The 21,049-nt window shown below is 42.5% G+C and overlaps 2 protein-coding genes across 2 annotated transcripts; both read right to left on the bottom strand.

Moving 5' to 3' along the window:
- Positions 1-17: 17 nt before the first annotated feature.
- Positions 18-18,859, bottom strand: pde11a (phosphodiesterase 11a). Its single transcript, XM_061287068.1, has 20 exons — positions 17,769-18,859; positions 17,115-17,273; positions 13,608-13,697; positions 13,164-13,304; positions 12,991-13,055; positions 12,366-12,498; positions 12,064-12,139; positions 10,368-10,435; positions 10,187-10,279; positions 10,027-10,077; positions 7,774-7,920; positions 7,343-7,450; positions 7,114-7,223; positions 6,442-6,532; positions 5,353-5,453; positions 5,100-5,177; positions 4,959-5,022; positions 4,817-4,891; positions 4,178-4,261; positions 18-2,583 (listed from the first exon to the last, which is right to left on the bottom strand). Exons 1-20 carry the CDS (start codon positions 18,561-18,563, stop codon positions 2,377-2,379), a joined length of 2,736 nt encoding a protein of 911 aa, XP_061143052.1. The 5' UTR covers positions 18,564-18,859; the 3' UTR covers positions 18-2,376.
- A 782-nt stretch (positions 18,860-19,641) lies between these two features.
- Positions 19,642-20,921, bottom strand: LOC133159748 (cytochrome c-like). Its single transcript, XM_061287070.1, has 3 exons — positions 20,792-20,921; positions 20,207-20,383; positions 19,642-20,118 (listed from the first exon to the last, which is right to left on the bottom strand). Exons 2-3 carry the CDS (start codon positions 20,376-20,378, stop codon positions 19,973-19,975), a joined length of 318 nt encoding a protein of 105 aa, XP_061143054.1. The 5' UTR covers positions 20,379-20,383; positions 20,792-20,921; the 3' UTR covers positions 19,642-19,972.
- Positions 20,922-21,049: the final 128 nt, after the last annotated feature.

Genomic DNA, 21,049 nt, shown 5'->3' with positions numbered 1-21,049 from the left:
ATGACACCACAAACCTCCATGTAGCAGCATCATGTTTATTCATAGTACAGAACGTCTGAAACATTGCACATTGCGTCACCATGCCTGGGTTTTTCTTTTATTTAAATAAGTCCAAAAAACACAAAAAGAAGAGAAAGAGAAGTAAGAGACAAGACACATTACATCATCTCCAAAGTCCAAGTCATGTGGGAGACTTGATAGAAAAATAGAACAGTGATATTCAGCACAACCTCATGCAGTACAATTAAAGACATGCATTTGTGTGGAAATCCGAGGTATTTGTGATGCTTCCGCATTTGCTACATCCTCAGAATTGTCTTTGAATGCAACACGTGTCATTAAAACATGCAACTTCAATGTTTTTCAATGAAAAACATTAACAACCATGCCTGGCAAGGTGCACAAGGTCACATAAAAAAATACCAACAAAGTACAACACAAGGCATAAGTTAAAAAAAACGTAAACTACTACTTAAGAGTCAAGAATTGGCTCGTAACCCAATGGGCACTTGAGTACTACTACGAAAGCTGAGTCAGTCAAAGTCATCCTTGGACAAGAAAAGCTGTAAGATGGTCAGAAGAGAGTGAGGAGGAAAAAGGCCAAATGTCAGAGAAATAAATATTGAGAATTAATTCTGCGAGATTCAATGGCTTACTTGAATACACAGCAACTTCATCAAGGCACATTGTGTGTCCGTGTGAGATGAGAGAGGGAGAGAGAAAGAGAGAGAGAGAGAGAGAGAGAGAGAGAGAGAGAGAGAGAGAGAGAGAGACAGAGAGAGAGAGAGAGAGAGAGAGAGAGATAGAGACAGAGAGAGACAGACAGAGAGAGAGATAGAGACAGAGATAGAGAGATAGAGACAGAGATAGAGACAGAGAGAGAGAGCGACAGAGAGAGAGAGACAGAGAGAGAGAGAGAGAGAGAGAGAGAGAGAGAGAGAGAGCAAGAGAGAGAGCGAGAGCAAGAGAGAGAGAGAGAGAGAGAGAGAGAGAGAGAGAGAGAGAGAGAGAGAGAGAGAGAATATTCCCATAAATGTATGGGGGGAGATTAGATAACAGAGTTACTAGAGTTAGGGTTTCAAAGTAGCGTTTCATACTAGGGTTTGGAGCTTCAAAGTAGAGTTTAAAGCGAGGGTTGGGTCTTCAAAGTAGGGTTTCATACTAGAGTTAGGGTTTCAAAGTAGAGTTTAAAGCGAGGGTTAGGGTTTCAAAGGAGGATTTCATACTAGAGTTAGGGTTTCAAAGTAGGGTTTAAAGCACAGATGGCAAACTCTAGTCCTCGGGGCCGCATTCCAACATGTTTTCCAAGATTCCCTCGTTAAGTGCACCTGCGTGAAAAGTTTTTGCTCCTGCAGAACGTGAAAATGAACAATCTTTTCACGCAGGTGTGTTTAACGAGGGTAACTTGGAAAACATATTGGAACGCGGCCCGAGAGTTAGGGCTTTAAAGCTAAGATTTCATACTAGAGTTAGTGTTTCAAAGTAGGGTTGAAAGCTAGGGTTAGAGCTTCAAAGTAGCATTTTATACCAGAAATATTTGGACAATTTAATTTTTTCAATAATTTTACCTTTATACACCATAATCATGAATAAAAAAAATAATAATAAAAAATATGTCAGGCTATGGTCAGCTGTTAGGGCTAGGCTGATATTAGTAATTAAAAAAATTAATTCAAAGACATTCAGACAAACGTGACACAACCACCGGAGGGCGCTATTGCGCATACCACTCACAGTGTTTATCACATCTTTGAGGACATACAATTAAATAGAAATAATAACTTAAATAAAAATATTTCAATTTGAAATGAGCAGCAAACTGCTGGGTCAGTTCATCTGTTGGGCTGAAAAAGAACCTCTTGTGAAATTCAATACCATTTGACTGCTTTATGAACAATTGACTTGTGGTGTATAATGGCAAAATGATGGGGGGGGGGGAAGAAAAACAAGTCCATCACAGGTACCATTTTCCATCATGTTCAAGTCAAAGGAGGCCATGCATTTTTCATGGGGGAATCTTTCCAACAAGGCACAGGAGGGGAGGAATTGGAGCAAACAACCAGCGCTCCAGAAATAATTCATCCTTCGACGGCCACACCACAATCCAAAGTTTTGTGACAGCACTCGAGTATATACACATTTACAAACATCCGACACGCAGGCAACACCTTTCCAAAATTTGGGCCGTGCCTTGTTGCGCAATGGCTGCACGATGGAAGTCAGTTGTGCCGATGCAGCACATCTGCGGCTGCCGTGACAACCTTCACACACCTCCGGTAGCTTTTCCGCTTTTCCCAGAGGAACAAACAGGACCCTCGCGTTCCCTGCACAAGTTGCAGGCCGTAAGAGGAAGTGAGATCTCGATAAGAAGGCTTGCTAACCCAGCGATTTGGCGGCCGCCCGGCTACGGCCGGGGGAGCCGCCCGTCTTGGGCGCCGTGCAGCCGACGGGCTCCGAGGGGCTCGTCGGTGCTGAAACGCTGTCTTCGTGTTGCCGCTTGTTGTTCAGCTCCTCCCACTTGGACCTGTTGGCTTGGATCATGTCGAGCATGGGCTTCAATTTTGGATTTAACTTGACCAGAGTCTACGGGGAGATAGAGAGAGGTGAGAAAATTAGGACATGGAAGTTCATTCAGTTCAAGTGTATTTTTGTCGCGCTAATTCACATCGGAGGTCATTGCACAGCAAGGAATAATAATTGTAATTTTTTTTTGCAGCTTAATGCCTGACTCTCCCTGCCCTTTCTGTGCATGCAGCCTCCGAGCGCCCCCCTGCTCCAGGTTGTCATAGAAACAGCATCGCGAGCATCACTGGCATGTGACAATTATTTGACTATACCAAAATTCTTCAAAGACAAATGCATTATGAGTCGCCTCTCCAGAAAGCAGACAGAAATCGCCTCTCATTCTAAATTTGAAAATTTGACATGTCAGAAGAAGCAATTCATGCAAGAAGATTGCAGATGTTGCTTTTACACATGTAAAAGTAGAACATCAGCACATTATTCCACCCAACCAATTATTCATCTCCATCTAGACACTGCACCGAGACTACTGGACTCATTAATTGTTTCAGATGAAATGCACCAAACTGACACAAGCTGTGAAAACCTCCTTTGAGGCCTCCTCCCACTTTAACCAGCACATACAAAGGGAAATATGTGAAATTTATTTCTCTATACAACCCTTATTTACCAACATTTGATTAAATCAGTTAAGTCACCAGCGAGGGCTCGGGTTGGGAACACACACGACCCGCTGCTGGGTTTCCCCCCTCGTATCCACGGTGGAGGTAGCGTTGCCATTCCTCCAAGGAAGAGTGAAGGAGAAGCGCAGGGCGGTTGGTTATATAAGGGGAGGATTAATATTCCATGGAGCATCAAGACAGCTCCAGGAGAAAGAGATTAACAAGATCAAGAAAGAGACCTTCCACTGCCTCACATCTGCCTCCCCCTCCCAAGTCTAATTGGCGCCGACCTCCGTATCTGCATTCCCTTCCAAACATTAGCCTGCGTACAAGGCGCCAACAAACGCCCCCGTGCAGGTAACGCTACTTTGATGCTTTCAACACAAGACGGCCGATCACTTGGCCTAATTGAATAAACGGGGCGGTGGCGTCAACCGGTTGTGATGGTTTCGCGTGCGCCTCATCTTGCCTGACTCCCGCTTTGCTTTCTGTCGCCCACGCACGAGAAGGGGCGGCCGCACGGCTCATTGACGTCATCGGCTAACGCGCATTTTCTCACAGGCCGCTTGCATTCAGCCTCAAAGTCAGCCCCCCCCCCCACCCACTTGCAACACGACAGTACAGTAAATACCAACGTTATGCAAAGCCGTAGAAACATTTAATTAAAGTCGCTGAGAGCCAAGCAAGCTAACTAACTAACTAGTACACTCCTAGTTATCATTCAGAGGATCATTTAGGTACACTAGTAAAGCAATCCAGGGACATGACAGGATTCAGGAGTCTTCCTAATGGGACGGCTCACTGGCAGGCTTTGTATCTCCATTGCCATTTAAAGTGGGCGGAGCTTGACATCAAAGTTCCAAAGAATTGCTCTGTGTGTATGGGGGCAGAATAATAATGAGTCTCGACTTTTGTCATGTTGCGAGTTATTTCTGTGTCCAGCTTGGCTTACTGTAAACAATTTTCTTCTACGACTGCTTTGAGAAGATTACCTCATAGAGCGGCGCACAAATTCCATCAATCCACTCCAATTGAAGACCGGGCAGCTCGTCTTTTCTGTTTCGGTCAAAGATGGCCTGTAACGTAAACAGAAGAATGAGTCGTTTAGTTCCAGTATTGTCGCGGGGACAGTCTAAGTCGTTTTACAGCAACAAATCGTTTTTTTTTTTTTTTCTCTGCCACTGCTTTCTTCTGCACCGTTTAATAAGAGGCTTCACAGAGGCTGCGCTTCAGAGATAGCTGCTACGACTCACTGCAGAAGTGAATATTTTATATCTAACACCCACGCATTAAACTGAACAAGTTTAACAAAGAGAGCTTTATTGGAAGGGTGGGGTTGTATTAAAAGCGTAGGCAATATGGCCTGGCTTGATTAGTTATTGCGCTAAATTACACATCTGTGAAAACCTGTCCCGTGTAGATTCTCATTTGTCAAAAAAAGGGGCTTACAATAGAAGCTAACCTTCAAAGCATCACAAGCAAACAGTCAGGATGCGGCTGAATTCATAACGTAAGCTCACACCAGTCCTAGTTTGGTAAAAACTGTCACCTTGAGTAGGCTTAGGTCATATTAAATGGAGCGGACATACACTGTGTTAAATAAATAAGCAGACATGTTCTTATCCACTCACCGAGGGTGTGAGCTTCAACTCTGATCGTTCTCTGTCGCCCTGCTCAAAGAACTCGCTGGTCACTAACTCAGCCACCTGAAATGAGGGTATAATGATGACATGTTTATTATAAACACATTTTGACCTCTGGATCAGTGCTCACCTTGCGGGATATTTCCCAAGGCTTGGTGACAGCGCCGAGATCACATGCTGTCATCATCATGGATCTTAGAGGGAAAAGGATGGTCTGTGTTATTTGGGAGTTTTTGCAAAATGGAGGCATTTTGTTATCATGTTGTTTCACCTGCACATGTCTCTGTGGGCCTTCACGTTCCAGTTATACTCCCCTTTGTTCACCAGTTCAAAGAACGTGTTTCTGTTCCTGTGTGACAAGATACAGGTGTAAAACACAAAACATCCACTAGGGGGCGGTGTAAACCAAACTAAGTAAGTACAGGTTGAAAACTCGCTCGGTACAATTATCACTCCACCGGTTTTGTGATTTAAAATCGTTTTTTGTGATTTGAAATCTGATGATCTGATGACGCAGAACATACTCAAAGTAAAGAGTGAGATCAGTGGCCAGAATGGACTGCTTGAGTAGCTGCATAAGGTTGCTGTACTCGGCGGACGAGAGGTTGGAGAATATGTTGTGGCCCTGGGAAGAAACGTTACACAAGGTCAGGAAGTAAAAAGAAAAAACAGTATCTTCGAATGAATGGTTGGTGAAAGCCAGTAGATAGAAACCCTGATCTCTATGAATTAGCCACACTAGTCATTTATAAGCTAATAGGACAGCCCTGGCCCAACGTTATCAAGAGAAACCATTAGGATATTCAAAGAAAACATTTGTCAGCAGCGTGATCATGAAGAGCTAAGCCTCTGCTGCTCAGCAGCTCCCGCAGGCCGTCTTTAATTACAACTTGACATAAAAAAAAAAAAAGAAGCAAATCACCTGCTGAAATGTCCCTTGCTCAACCAATTACCAGTAAATCTATCACCGCAGTAATTGCATTGATTTAAGGGCAGCCTGAGCTTTTGTTTTGTTTACTCCGTTCACATATTATTAAAGTGGCCACATGTTTGCCATCAGGCTCAAACGACATGAAAGATGATCCTTTTATATTTGTAAATGTAAGTGGGCTGGAAAAATAAACAACAGATGCAACTATAAACCAGGATGCTGCAGCTTGTGTACGTTATTGATGGTTTCCAATTTGCTTCAACTGCCGTTTGCCTCGCAGCTATTTGCTTAACACTACTATTAACTTTATTATTGCTTATTTGGTAATGCTTTGTTAAACGTTACACTGAATCCCGCGGAAGCCACAAGTGCTCCACGCTGTACCACAGGAAACGAAAATGGAACAAATTATGGAGTTGGGCCACCCCTGCGTATGTTCTCCCGAGTAGCACTGCATTGCAATGCAGTTCACAAAAGCAGAGGGGAGGCTAACTTTGCAAAATGGAACAAACCAAGTGCAGCCAAGAAAAGGATGGAGTGTTAAAACAACAACCGTAAATGCACTTGAATGGACAAAGTGCAAATGTTGCGCTTAAATGCAGCATTGACTTGAGAACATCTGGAGTGCTGCATTGCAGCACTTTCAAAACAATAGCAACAAGGACACAGAGAGATGGTTCACCTCGCTTTGCAGGATCATGACAGCGTGGTTGAAGTGGTGGTGCTCAAGGGTAGCCGAGGTCCCGTAAAGCAGAGCGAGAGCCGAGCCTGTCCTGGCGCACACATAGTAAAACAACGTCAAATACCAACATTATTTTTACGGTGTCTAAAATGGTGGCGGCTGGTCTAGTTCCATTCAGCGTCAATTTCAATATACTTTAATTAGTTCATTCTGAATGCATGCAGCCTTGATTTGTAAGAGGGTGTGCACACTTTTGCAACCACATTATTTTTACTTGGAAAAAGTTTTTTAAAAAAAGATCACAAGTTGTTCTTACCTTTATAAGGTCAATAAAGGTATGACTCACCATAAACCCATAATCGCACTTGTAGAATACAGAAGTAGTAAAATGTGCTCATGAGTGAATAAGTCACTCGAGCAGCAGCACAATTAAAATCTTGGTTCGAGTCCATCTACAGTAATATCGTAAGGTAAGCAAACAAAAAAGAGAAAACTAGCACAAATGTCACCTGCTCATTGAAACGGCCTTGTCAGTTCGACACTTATGTAAGTCTTACACAACTTGCCGCTTAACTCTTGCTGATCCGCTGACTGACTGCCGCAGGTGGCGAAACACTCGAAACAGCGTGTAGGAGGACGTTGATTTCATCAGAGCCAGTCTGAGACACTTACTTTGCCTGGAAGGCATTGTTGGTGCCTCGGTGGTCCAAGTCGTGACACACGCAACCCACGATAAGCGCTAAGATCTCCACTTCTGTCAGAGTCTCTTGGAAGCCGGCCGTCTGATTGGAAGATGAAAGAAAAAAATAAAAAAGCCAAACTTGCACACTCAGCATTTCTTACATGCTTGTTTGTACAAGATGTGAGAAGGTCATGTGCTTTAGAAGATTGCTTCCCTTACCGTTAGCATGGCAAACATGCACTGGCACACATTGAAGGCGTGTCTCCAGTTGTGGTACAGAACCATCCGATAGTTTTTCCTCACAGTCAGCAGCCATCGGCACAGCGTCTGGAGGGAGGTACACGGCGAGGCCCGGTTTGTTGCCGAGGACATTTCAGGGCAAGAGATGTTAACAGCGCTACGCCTTGCGTTTGCTACATGGGCCTTTAGGAGGAACATTGAAATGGCAGCCCACAGAGGCGAGATACAAACTGAAAAAAAATTAGTGCAGCCAAGGGGAACTCTACAAAATAATGAGGAGGAAAATAGATCATTGGGATTAATTTTATTTTTTTGGTAGAATGTAGGTCAGTGCTTCGGATATTGTTTAGGTCAGCAGTAAAGGTCCACCACTGGATTTCCAAAACCAAAAACATTAGGCGCATCCTCACCTCATAGTCAATCTTAAATTTGGGAACCATTCCAAGCTCCATGAACATCCTGAGAGCGGCCGTTATCATGGCGTCCACATCTAAGGAGAAATCGTCAAAGGAGAGCTTGTCGATCCCCAGTTCGCACACCAGGGGGATGTTGGCAGCCTACAACGCCGAGGGGGACGGAGGAAATGAGTTTAGGAGGCTGCCGAGGTCACGGGAAGCATGGAGGGCTCACGTTAATGAGGAAGCCTTGAAACCAGATTGAACTCTTACAGCTGAATAAATGCAAAATGTGACATCATTAGTCAAACTTTTCACATAAACGATCCCAATTAATTGCGCTTCCTTAGGGCTCTTCACGAATTATGGTTGGAGAACATAAATGTTTTTTTTTTTCTTTGACATAATCTCTGCACTGATGTCTGGCACTGCGGCGTTATCTTGACCTCTGTTAATTTGCAGTTTCAGGTTTTGGCAAATGTCAGCAAGGTTTATTTACTGACACCACTGGCTCTGGCAGATAAGCGAGCTCAATAAAGATCTATATGTAGAGCAGTTATGAAAGAAGTGGGTTGTGGTGGCGGGTGAAGGGGGGGGTGAGGCTGGGGGTGATGATGCGGAGCTCATTGCTGAAGAGATCACACAAACAACGCACGAAGGGGGGGGTTCTTTTTTTTTTTAACATGGGTTCCTTCCTATTTTGCTCTAATGGTCACAAGGGAAACTCCTTCACTTGGCAGTACGGGAAAATAGGTCGTATCTATATTTCAGAAATGTCAAGCTAATTAAAAATATAAAACGTCTTTTCAGTTTTATAAAGATTGAAAATCACAATTGTCTACTGATTGCTGTTAACGATTATGAATTTTATTTTCATTGTAAAAAGATAGTCAGCATAATTATGCCTAATTTTAGACTACAGTGGCCCAGAATGAGCCACAATTAATTAATCATAATGCACAAGTTGAGCCTGTAAATTCTATTTTGTCATTTTATTATGGTATGTTTCGGGAATATTCAACATTATAGAGCGGTATTGTCTTAAAAAAAAGGTAAAATGTTTGCTCTCATTTTTTGGGGTGAGGCTGGAACAGATTAATGCCTTCTATTCATTTCAATGAAAAAAGATTATTTGAGTGTGGAACAAATCCAAATTTTAAGATTTTGCTATTAATCCACATCATTGATTATTCAATTACAAATTTGAATTCCCAGTAACACTTCCTTTGTCAAAAGAGTAAGAAAATGACTTCTAATGTAAAATAGGCCATATATGCAAAATCTGTGCCAAACTAGATAAACAATGGTGCCAGTTTTAAGGATCCATGTAATAATGAGAGCAAAATATATAGATGCATACATATACCGTAAATTCCGGACTATAAGCCGCGACTTTTTTCCAAAATCTTGAACCCTGCGTTTTATAGTCAGGTGCGGCTTATATAAGGATTATTTTCGTGATTTTTGTGATGACTTGATCACTTTTATACACTGCGGTATCTTGAAGAAAAAAACAACAACAAAAATACTATTTTGAAACACTACTATGGCTGCTGCTTATTCTGGCTGTGTTTCTTGTGACTATTATGAGCTTTAGTAGGAATGCACGCTAGGTGACCTGCGTCAAAGGGCTCTAAACCCTTCGTCACAGGCAGTGTTTAGAAAGACATGTTAAAGTATGTTGTTAAAACTTTAAAAAGGCTTTCTGTGAACGGTCTTTCCTTGTAAAAAGACGCGTGTGCACGTGCGGTTTATAGTCCGGTGCGGCTTATATAAGAAAAAAACAAAAATATCCCCCAATTTTAGCTGGTGCGGCTTATAGTCCGGTGCGGCTTATAGTCCAGAATTTACGGTATATATATATACGACTACTTCTGTATATATATATATATATATGAGCGTAACTCATTAGACTTTCTGGAGCATTGTGCCATACATATATATGGCACATTGCTCCAGAAAGTCTAATGAGTTAGTGTATGTACCGCCGTCATCTTGCTGAAAAATATAATGGGCTTCGCCTTGGCCTACGCTCACTGCCTCCAGCAGGGTTCACGGTCCCGGTCTGTTTTTCATCATCTGACTGAGCAGCACACAAACAAATCAAGACGTGCAGGTGAATATGAAGAAATAAAAACATGCATCTTCTGGCCTGTCCTTTCTCTGCTGTCTACCTTAGAAGGAAAATTTTAAAATGGCCCTTTTTTTTTTTTAATTTGCTGGTCAAACAAGGTCTGTGAATGCAATTTTCTTGGATGATAATTCTACCTTGAATTTGTCGACTTCAGTCTTGGAGCAGGTGGCGTGGTAAGAGAGTACCTGAAAAAATAATAACAGTCTTGAGCCAATAATTGGCGTCATTTCCAATTGTGGCATAATCCTCATGAATAGTTTGAGTACACAATCCTTACGGAAACTGCATTCTTACATCTAGAGCCACTGATTGCTTTGCCCATGACTTCTTCACCTGGTCGTACATGATGGTGTTGTTGATCCCCAGGCCACAAAAGATCACGAAAGCCTAAGGGGGGGGGGGGGGGGGGGGGGGGGGGGGGCTAAAAATATCAAAACAACTCTGATAATAAAAGACAAGCGAGTTAAAGCCATACCTCAAAGAGCCGTTGATCTGCATCATAAAATGGTTTCCCATCGAGGCGGTTCAGCACTTGAGCAACGCCTGTTAGGCCAAGGAGAAATTGTCCATATTATTGGAGATGATGCCTTATTTTTCACACAAAACTACTTCTTGCATAAAGTCTCTTAGGAATTTCTTTCCAGGAAGAATGTAGAATGTGCAAAAATGAATATTCAATTAATAGTGTTAACAAAAACACAGTGGGAATGAAGCCTTTGGAGCACACGCCCGACCTCTCTCTGTGTCTAATTAAAGTAGAACTTACAGTGAACATGAATATTTCATTGATACATATTGTCATGTTGTCTGGGAACTAAAGCGAAAAATTAATTACACACATGATATGACATAAAACAACATCTTGACGTTAAAAAGCAAGCATATTCAAATGATCATTTGGTATGGGGCAGGATTTTTATTTTGAGGTAAACATTCATCAGCTACTCTACAACTGACAAATGAGCCAAGCAATTTGCAACCACCACTGTAAGCAGTTATGGGTGGTTTATTGATTGAATTTTGTTGGCGCTTGGCTCGGGTAGGAAGAAGGGGAGGAGGCAATGGGAGCGAGGCCCGAGCGAGGCCCGAGCGTCCCATTTTTATGCACTTACACATGATGACAGTGGACTGCAGTTGGGATTTTGCCATGAACCTTCTGTTCACACTAACTCAAACAGAAGGGTAATTTGCACGCTGACCTCAGAAAAGATGCTTCAAGCAATAAGCTGTCCTGGAGTTTCAAATGTAAATAACAAGCTTCAAAAATTAGGATACAAGGAAGAGAAAGGTCTTCCCGCCATTGGCATAGTGATTCTGGGTTAGCTATTTTGGGGAAAAACGTTCATGTTAGCATTAGCATCTGTGCTAACACAGCTCTACAGGAAGTGGTGCAATTAACCGTCCTAACTCGATTCAACGCTCAGTAGGCTATTGTTGGTATAATCACAGCACAGTTTCATTTTGAATGAGCTGCTGGTTACCTTGAGAAACGCTGCAAGAACATTTCATTTGTGAATCGAAAGTATCCTCGACTTGAGAATTTCATCTTCCGCTGATTTGTTGGTCTAACGTTTTTTTCACTTCAGGTGCTCAGGTGCCACCCACACACTGGCCTTTTTTTTTTTTCATTCTGTTCTTTTTTTCTCCGCTTGCTGTCCCTGACAAATACATTTAACTCCTACGCAAAAGAAATGGTAAACATACAAAGACACGCGCACGTCTAAACCAGCCATTTGCAAACACGCTGATCTCTTTAAACTCAATGAAAATAATGACTTCCTGTGTAGGATTTTCAGAATCTCCAAGGCTGCTATCCTTGGCCCTCGCAAAAGTATTAAGGAGCGACCCCAAAGAGGGGATCAATGATTTATCGCAGTGTCAGTTTGTGGTGTCGGCCCAGGGGCTGATTCACAAACACAATTCGCACAATGAGGAAACACCAGCAAAGTCAAGTGTGGATCTAATCACAGAAACGCAGCCGCCGAGAATGTCACCGACATCTGTCCACATGCAACAACAACAAAAGAGGAGAGGACTAATTAAAATGAATTATGACGACCAATTACAACCACAAATGCTGGACATATTTACTACCAGCATCTTGTACATACTATAAAACAGTCAGCACCATTGAAAAAAAAAAAAAGAATCCATTTTATTTGTTGACTTACCAATGATTTGATGATCGCTGTTCCATATGGGAACACACAGCACTGAGCGAATGTGGAAGTCCGAGAACTGGTCCGCCTAATAAAATGACGGCGAGGACATTAATAACAACAATAACCATCCTTCTGCATTGACAACATCTAACCTGTCCTCAGCATGATACTCACAATAATGAGACATCCATTTTCTTTCAAATCTTTACCACCGGTCTGTTTGGTGTGTTGTTTTGCAAATTACTGACTCATCTGAAGTTTTGCAAACGACTCGGTAAATTTTTAACAACAGTTGATTGCGGCGTGGTTACCTCAGCATCAAAACGAGGATCTTGGTAGGCGTCGCTGATGTTGACAGGAAGTCCTGTGGATGCTACCAACTCTGCAATGCTGTTGTTGATGAGCCAGTCAGAGTACGAAGACTTTTCCATACTGTCCTTGAAACTAAACAGAAGAACACGAATAATAAGCCTCTGCCTATTAAGCGTCGACTTCTCAAAGGAAGAAGAATCAATGTACTCATCATACAGATGGTGGCATAATGGTGTCCCTAATGTTGTGGGCGGCGTACAACGTGTTCATCAAAACGTTCGAAACTATAATTTAATCTTTCCATGCCTAGCGGTGGTGGAGAATTCTCCAAATCAAATTAAAGACAGCTCCCACAGTCAAGCCCGCCCGCTATTCAGCACTCCTACAGCAGAGGAGTCGATCTTATGTCTTTATTTTGATTTAGTCCTTGATGAAAGCGTTACAGATTCAGATGCAAAAAAAAAAAAAAAAATATGGAGAAAAACGACATAGAGAAAAAGGTTACCCAAATGAAAGGGGAGGAAATGAAAAGCAAAAGTGGATTTTTCCTATTTAGACACATTTAATGGAAAAGGTCTTTCTGCTTGTTTGGACAAAAAAAACAAAGTCAGACATCATACATACCTTGTTTCGGGGTCGGCACTGCACTTAGGTGACAACAATTCAAAAGACTTGGTGAACTTTACCACCTGAAAGATTCAAAAAAGGGGAGAAAAAAAATCACTCAATTTCATTTAAAATGTGCACTAATAACTTGAGCTTAACTAACACAATGTCACCGTGAGAAAAACCAGTACCGGTGACTCGATGTCCTCCAGCAACTGAACAGAACATCGCTCGCATTTGAGCAACGTCTGAGCACGATGCATGATCTTGCGGACAATTTTTTCCAGATCGGTTTGTTCTTCAAACAGGTCGTTGACGACTTCAAGGAGTGCCTGAATATCGGGAGCAAACACAATGCAACATGATTAGCTTTCCCCGGTAGAAGCACATTAAGTCTTTGATATATGGCAGAGCCATCCAATCTAATACCAAGCGCATAAAACCATTTCTCTCCCACAGAACTGCGTTCTCATAATGTTCCCAACGAGTGGCATGAATAAGTAGCGCATCTCATAATGTTGCTTCCAACCAAGCCCTCGTCGAGAATCGGGCCCATCTCCACGCAGGTGATCGGCCAGCATCGAGGGAGGTTATTGCTGATTCCAAAGACGGGAAACGGGTCACTTGGTACTTACCCGACTTCTGTCGTATTCCTTCCTGGAGGCAGCAAAGAGTTGGGCATTGGAAATTGCAATGCCGCAGAAAGGCAGGTACATTTGCAGTACCTGCGCACATCAAAATAAAATTGTCTTATCATTCATCAGCAGCAACAGCAGAAGCAAAGCTCATGTTCGGTGCCTGATGGTACCAAATGAGTAGCATTAACATCTATCACCGGATCTGTTTTCCAGGCAAGATCCAAAAAGGCTTTCAAGCAGTATAGTTTTATACTTCGCAAAATGTATAATTCCATGTTTACCTCTGGCTAGAAAGCAAAGTGTGAAGAGTCTCTGTCACCAAAATACACAATGATCATTACCTCTCAAATATCCATATTTTGTGTGTATTTCTCACATTATTTTCATTCTAAGAAAATCCCTACCTTTTAAACACTGCGGCAGTGAAATAAAAATAGCCTTTGACAAAAATCGCGACTTGCCGAATTCATCAATTCAACTGACATTTTACCATTTGACTGAACAGTCTGACTTACAGCGCCTGGGGCTGATACGATAAACGCACTCATATATTCTCGACATAAATAATATAATTAAACAACATTTCCTACTTCCTGCCGCGCTTGATTCATAATGCGAGTCAATATGCGAGCGTACACTCGACTTGGCGCAAAGAGGTGCTTCAGAACACTGCACATAAATTGAAACCAACACACCGGAAATATGTGTCTTGACCCTGAGACGTACTAAATATAAACCAAATTTTTACACAGTCAAATTTTTGTTTGGATGATACCGAGCTTATCCGTGATGCTATTTCAACTGTCCTCTGGAATTCCCTTATACTAATGATCTCGTGGAAAGGCAGCAGTCATCGGGCCGAACAGAGAAAGACTCATTAGCCAGGAGGACTTTGGGGATCTGGCTATGGATCTGTCTGCGCTACTAACAGGCAAACGCAAGAAAAGCAGCGCTGCTAATAATTACGTTCTGTCCCGCAGGCCATTAGATAAGGTTGCATTACAAACAGAGGTTTTTGCCCACTGACCGGCAGTAAAAAGAGTGGTTTTAATAACAAAGGCCAGCTCCTACGAGACAGTCGCTTTGCACTACGCGCGACGACCAGGTGGTCTGCAGCTGTTTATTTTTTTTATTATTATTTTTTATACGATGCATGCTGTGAGAAATTGACGGTCTGCTCTTCGTTGTCCCCGCACTTTATTTATAAAAACAAACTAGCGGGTAATTTTTGATTGAGCTCTGAGAATTGCGCACGCGGGAAGGCGATTGGTGCTAAACCAATAATCATTTTCACAGTTGTTTTACAAACACGCTTTTGCAACAACTGCGTCGCTCATTTCTGGAGCAATGAGCTTTCCATTCAGAATAAGATCTGATATTTCTCTCAAAAATCATTGACGGTGATTATTAGCAATATTTGTGAGAGAACTGCAGTACGGCGCAGCTATTGACTTTGAGATAACGCAACATTATGAAAAAGTAGCACGGAGCAAACAAGACGGAGTGCTTTCTTCTAAATAGCGACTTGATTGAGCCTCGTTGTGCCTTCCCGGTCTTAAAATAATCTACTTGATCCCAACTGATGTGTTTTCAAGAGCAGCCATTCCACTTCACCTCAACTGCTGTTAGTGACAGACGATTTTTAGACACACTTTTGTCTAACTTCCTTGGCGGTTGACGTTAAAAAGTTGCTCTTCATTTATTGCCTGTTACTGACAAATAGAAACAATCTCAAGTGACACAATGAAATACGTTCCCGCATATAAGACAACAACTCTAATGCTTTATAAAAGATAACGCAATTATGCACAGACTGAGTCATTACTAAAGCTCCCCAAAGACCCTCCATCCCGCAGAGGATCGTCACGACACAATTAAAGCAGCGTGGGATTAAAGGCAAGCGCCGCGTGTTTAGCTAGCCTATACTGTTTCACCAACGCAAAGAAATGTTTAATTAAGACAATCTCAAATTGTTGTTGTGACATCTAATATTGCTGCATTGTCTAACACTTTGCGGAATGAAATACATTTTCTTAAATAGTTATCTCACTAGATATCTGATATCACAGATATCACACACGGCGATCTGTGTGAGATCAGATATCAGATATTACGGATATCACAGATATCACGGATATCACAAATATCACGGATATCACAGATATCACGGATATCACAGAATGCCCCTCACTAAATATCTGATATCACAGATATGACACACGGCGATCTGTGCGATCTCAGATATCACGGATATCACAGATACATCACGGATATCACAGATATCTCACGGATATCACAGAGATCACACACGGTGATCTGTGTGTGATCATCACCATGTGGTGTGATATCGCCATGTGATTATTACTGAGCAGTGCTAGACAACAGCAGATTACGGTGATAATGTTACCATTAGAATCCATTACTAATTCATCGCGAGCTAGCATTAGCGTGTTGTTGATGCAACGGTAAAGCCAATTAAAGCGCAAGACTGAAAGGATATGTTAAATGTGTAAGTGTTGGGTTTTCCTAAAAATCTGACCAATCTTGATAACATTTGTTTTTGTTAAGGCGAGACTCCCTTGAATTAGGTGAAGGAAATTCTCAAAGGTAATATGAATATGAATTGTAATGCTAATTAGAGGCTTTTGTTTTTGCTGAGAAAACAATAGAGCATAGCGAGTAACAGTTCTATTTTGCCTCTTTTTTTTGGCAGTGGGCAAGGGCAATAAATTAAGTCTGGCAACAAATTAACTCGCAGACGTACGAGATGGGGGAGAAAATTACTCTGGATGATCATTTCAATCTTTCACTGCTCCGTTTTAGCTGTTGCCGCTGCTGTTTCGTATTTTTTTACCACTGGAAAAGAAATTGGAAATGCACATCAGACAGTCAACAGTTTCCTTTGTACAGAGAACAAGTGTTGGTAAAATAAAATCCCGCCAACATTGTAATTCATATCAACTAGCAATAAAGCCACTCTGGTCCATTCTCACACTGTTTCTCATCACACTTGCACAGTTGTCGCCAGGAAAATGCCCCAGAGTCAGTCTAACTGTCGCCCATTAAGCATCGGAGATGATAACACCAAACCGAAGCTGAACGCTGAGCGCTGAGCGCACAGGCAAAGTACAAAACAAAATCCATAAAGACACCAACTGCGAGACATTTGCTCCAACATTTGGCAGGAACTGTTGAACACACTGAGACACTAAGCGTCAGAGCCAAAATTTGATAAGTGAGCGTGTGAATTATTGAAGTAATACATTGTACGTTCTAAAGCATGGGCTCCAAACAAGAAAAGCAAAACACGGCCTGCAGTTCATCAGATTTTTCACGTGTCGTCGAAAAACGGAACACCTCTTTTGACGACAGCCAAGTGGGATAATTGGCTGTGAGGCAAGAGCATATGAAAATCAAACAAAGAAAAATAAACTCAAACTATTGATATGGTTTGCAAATGTCAACGTGGCAACAACACGCTCCCCACCATAATGAAGAGATTACCTTTTCATCATCTTCAGCGAAGATTTCCACACTTGAGGTTTTGTTGATGGCCTGAGCGACTCCGATGATCTCTCCATCGCTGTTGCGAATGGGCATGCACAAGAGGGACTTGGTTTTGTAGCCCGTCAGTTTGTCAATTTCATCACTGAACCGGCGATCCTGCGAGCCCCACAGACAAGTACGGTACATGATGAAAACAATAAAGACTGGATCTTTAAGTACCACAAAGGTTTATATTTAATAGTTTTTTTCATGTTCTGTCGACTTCATTGGCAGCATCCCTTTATTCCAGAATTATAATGCCTCCTTTAATTAAATTACAGTGAATAGCTTTTTTTTTTAAATGAATAACTGTTCTGTGGTAGCTCCCAAATAGTCGACTTACCAAAAATACAAGTCCACGCATTGTTTGAGGGTGCCAGTGACCCCCACCCCACCCCCAGCTCCGCCAGTGTAAAGATCCTCTTGAAGGACAATAAACTTCTGAAGTGAACCAAACTGTTCTATTCAGCGTGCGGGGGTCATGGCTCTTAATGTGCCTGGCTTTTATAATACTGTACTTTGGCAATGTTTACGCACCAAAGATCTGATTGAAGCATTTTTGGTGGAAGAGCAGAAAGGCATACAAAATTGTAAATGGGTTTTTGGGGTCACCTGGTAGGCGTCCGGAATGTTGACGGTCTCCCCGTGCTCGGCCACGTATCCGATTATCCCTTTGCCCCACGGCACTTGCACTTCGCCCGAGTTCATGGAGGGCAACACGGCGGTGCCCGCGTGTACGTCGAAGAACTTGGACACGAGCGTCTTCTTATTCCCGGTGCCCTCCACCAGGAAGAGGGAGGACCGGTCCGCGTCCACCATGATGCACACAAACACCAGGATCTTGTAGCTGAGGCTCGTCAGGTCCAAGTCGTTGGAGATGTCTTTAACGAGCTCCAGGAAGAACTCCCTCTCGTTGTTCTCTTTGAGGTAATATTTGAAGTCCACGGCCGTGGACGGGTACTGCGGAATGTTGACTCTGGACTCGAGCAGCGCGCTCAAGATGTGCGCGGTGGTCGGGGGCAGCGAGCTCGCTTTCCTCAGCAGGGCTCTCCTGCGCATGCTGCTCAGCGGCTCCTGGGCCCGCGAGTTGACTTGCTCGTCGTAGGTTCGGTTGACGTTGACGGCCTTGGAGCGGGCGAAAGTTTTGCGCAGCTCCTTCTGCGAAGTTCTCCGCTGCAAACCGTCGCATTTGCTCGCCCAGCTGTCCCTCAGCACGGCGCCCTTCTCGTCTCTCGACTCAGCCGGGGTCGCGGCCGCCGGACCCGATTTGGGCCCCTGGTGGTTCTTGAGCCACTTCTCCACCATGCCGTAAGTGCCTTTTCGGTTCAGGTAGTCCTCGAATAACTCAGGGTGCGAGTCCAGGAAAGTTTCCACGTCAGACAAACACACCATTTTGGCCACTGCCATACCTGGTCTCCGTATGCTCCTCGGCGAACCAAAGCCTCGAAGTCGCACGGGGAAAGATCATCTATGAGGCTGGGCTGAAGGTCCAGGTTAGAAAATCCCTGGGAATTCCACAGAGGCGTCGGGCTGCAGGAAACACCCGGTCCTTGCACACCACACCACGATACATCTCATCTTCAGCTTCCACTCCGAGGATGCTCTTCTTTTAAAAGCATTTTAGCTCCTCCAAGTTCATCCGTTTTGCGCACTGAAGCGGTGCCTGCACTGAAGAAGGCGGACCACAAGAAACAAGCAACGGTGGGAACACACCAGAGAGAGCTCCACAAGCGAGCATCAGTACGGTGCGTGTGTGTTGTTGTGTGCAAATGACTATGTTGCCTGTGGTTGGCTCGGCCCGCTGACGTGGGTTTCGTCATAGAGTTGAGTTTGCAGGATCCGAGGTTCGTTTCAGCATCCAAAGCCCGAGGACATGTCAATGGCTCGCTCACTGCCCAGAACACTCCAAACTGCCTGCAAAGTATAAAAACACTTGTATTTGGCTCAGGGTATCATTTATTTAGTAGACGGTAAAACATTAATTAGTTCATTTAAATTCAGAAAAAGATAATTCACATAACGCTAATTTCAATTATTATATAAAAAAAAATGTATCTCAAGAGCTTAGGTTTAGAAAAAAGACGTATTTATTATGCAAAGGCATTTCATAAGTGGAAAAATGCAGGATTAATCTTTTGCAGTTGCTCTGCTGAACACTAGGGAGCGCTATTGTACACCCACTGACATCAATTATTAAAATTCGAACAAGCAGTTGTTCTCAAGTGAGTACCGCCAGCATGAACAATATCAAAAGTTCTGGGTTCTAGTGTTCATAAAAAAATAGTCTAATTAATGAACCGTATATTTGTTATTTTAAACCACCAAATTATACTCACGTACAGCGCTAATTGACTTCAACTCGTGTTTAAAGGTGTGTGCACTCATTGGTAAAAAAGTGATGCTGCTTTCAAACGTACACCCCTATCATCAATCATATCCCCTATACTCGTGCTACTCAACAAAAATAATGTCACAATTTGCAATATAAGATTGTGATTAGCATTTTATTCAATGTAACCAAGTAAAATCAATGTAAACAATACATTGTTTCAAAAATAGGACTGGCAATTGATGACAACAGGTTCATGGAGACCCCCCAAAAAATAAATCTAGAATAAACATCACAATTAACCGCTTTCGCGGCTTCTGTGAATAGACCATATGGTTTAATAAATTATAACCGTGTTTTAAAAAAAGGAACCTGTTAAAATAAGGGAATATCAATCACTCCACCAATCGTATAGTATCAAAAACTGAGGCAGCGCTGTGATGGAACTGAACAAGAAAGTGAAAATGCATATTGATGGTAAAGTTCTCTAGGAAGTAGCAGATTTAAGATATTCAATTAGGTCGGCACGTTCATTTTTCTTCTTTATGCCCGCAAAGATCATCTTTGTTCCGGGAATGTACTTTTTGGGGTTCTCCAAGTAGACATTCAGGGTGTTCTCGTCCCAGATAATCCCTGCAAATCAAGAAAAGAATGTCTCCATCAAATATACTCTTTCAAAATGGCCACTACCATTATCACACATACTGTACACGATGCATACCTTTGCTTTTGTTGGCATCTGTATAGCTGTAACCTTGTGCCTGGCCTGTTTTGCGACCAAACAGACCCCACAGGTTTGGGCCGACCTTGTGCTTGCCACCATTCTCCACTGTGTGACACTGAGAACACTTCTGGACAAACGACTTCTTCCCTTTAGTGATGTCTCCAGGCATTTTGACTATAGACATAACACATGCACACACGCCCTTTACAATACAATTTATGCGCTCAACATAAAAAATTCCTGTGGTACGCCTCTTATCACATTCGAACGGTAGGGGGTGCTCGTTTACAAGTTATGCAATTTTCCGGCGATTACAAAAGCTCTTCTGAGCAATTAGAAACTCATCATTTAAGTTTGAAAACAAATAAAGTTCACATTAGTTTTACACTCCAATAAAGAATAAATGAAAACATCCGAGAAAATACCTTTTCAGGTAATAAAACCGAGTTGAAGCTATGTGAGTTTAAATAGTGAGTCGTTAAGAGAATCCACTCATCCTTGCTGTAAAACGAGAACTAGCAAGGAAAAATCAACGAAGATCAATGGTAGAAAGATTAAAAACGTAGATCCCTAGCTCTCTACCTTTTACTTTTAGAAGATTTTCAGTCCGTGTAACGTTCTTGCCGTCCTCACGTTTCTCCGGTTACCGGTGACTAACACCATGCGCTTCCTCCCCGGTGAATATACGACATTGGCTACGTCACTGGTCAGCTGACCTATTACGTTACATCGTCTTGCACCAGATGTGTATTTTTGGTTATCAAAGGAAAAAGTAAACACATTAATTGCTGTTCTATTGTTAAAGTTTAAACAACAGTAACAATCAAATGGAATTTAAAT

This window comes from Syngnathus typhle, linkage group LG9, assembly GCF_033458585.1.
Source record: "Syngnathus typhle isolate RoL2023-S1 ecotype Sweden linkage group LG9, RoL_Styp_1.0, whole genome shotgun sequence".
Taxonomy (NCBI): domain Eukaryota; kingdom Metazoa; phylum Chordata; class Actinopteri; order Syngnathiformes; family Syngnathidae; genus Syngnathus; species Syngnathus typhle.
Note: the sequence above shows the minus strand (reverse complement) of the source record. Positions and strands in the feature narration are given on the sequence as shown.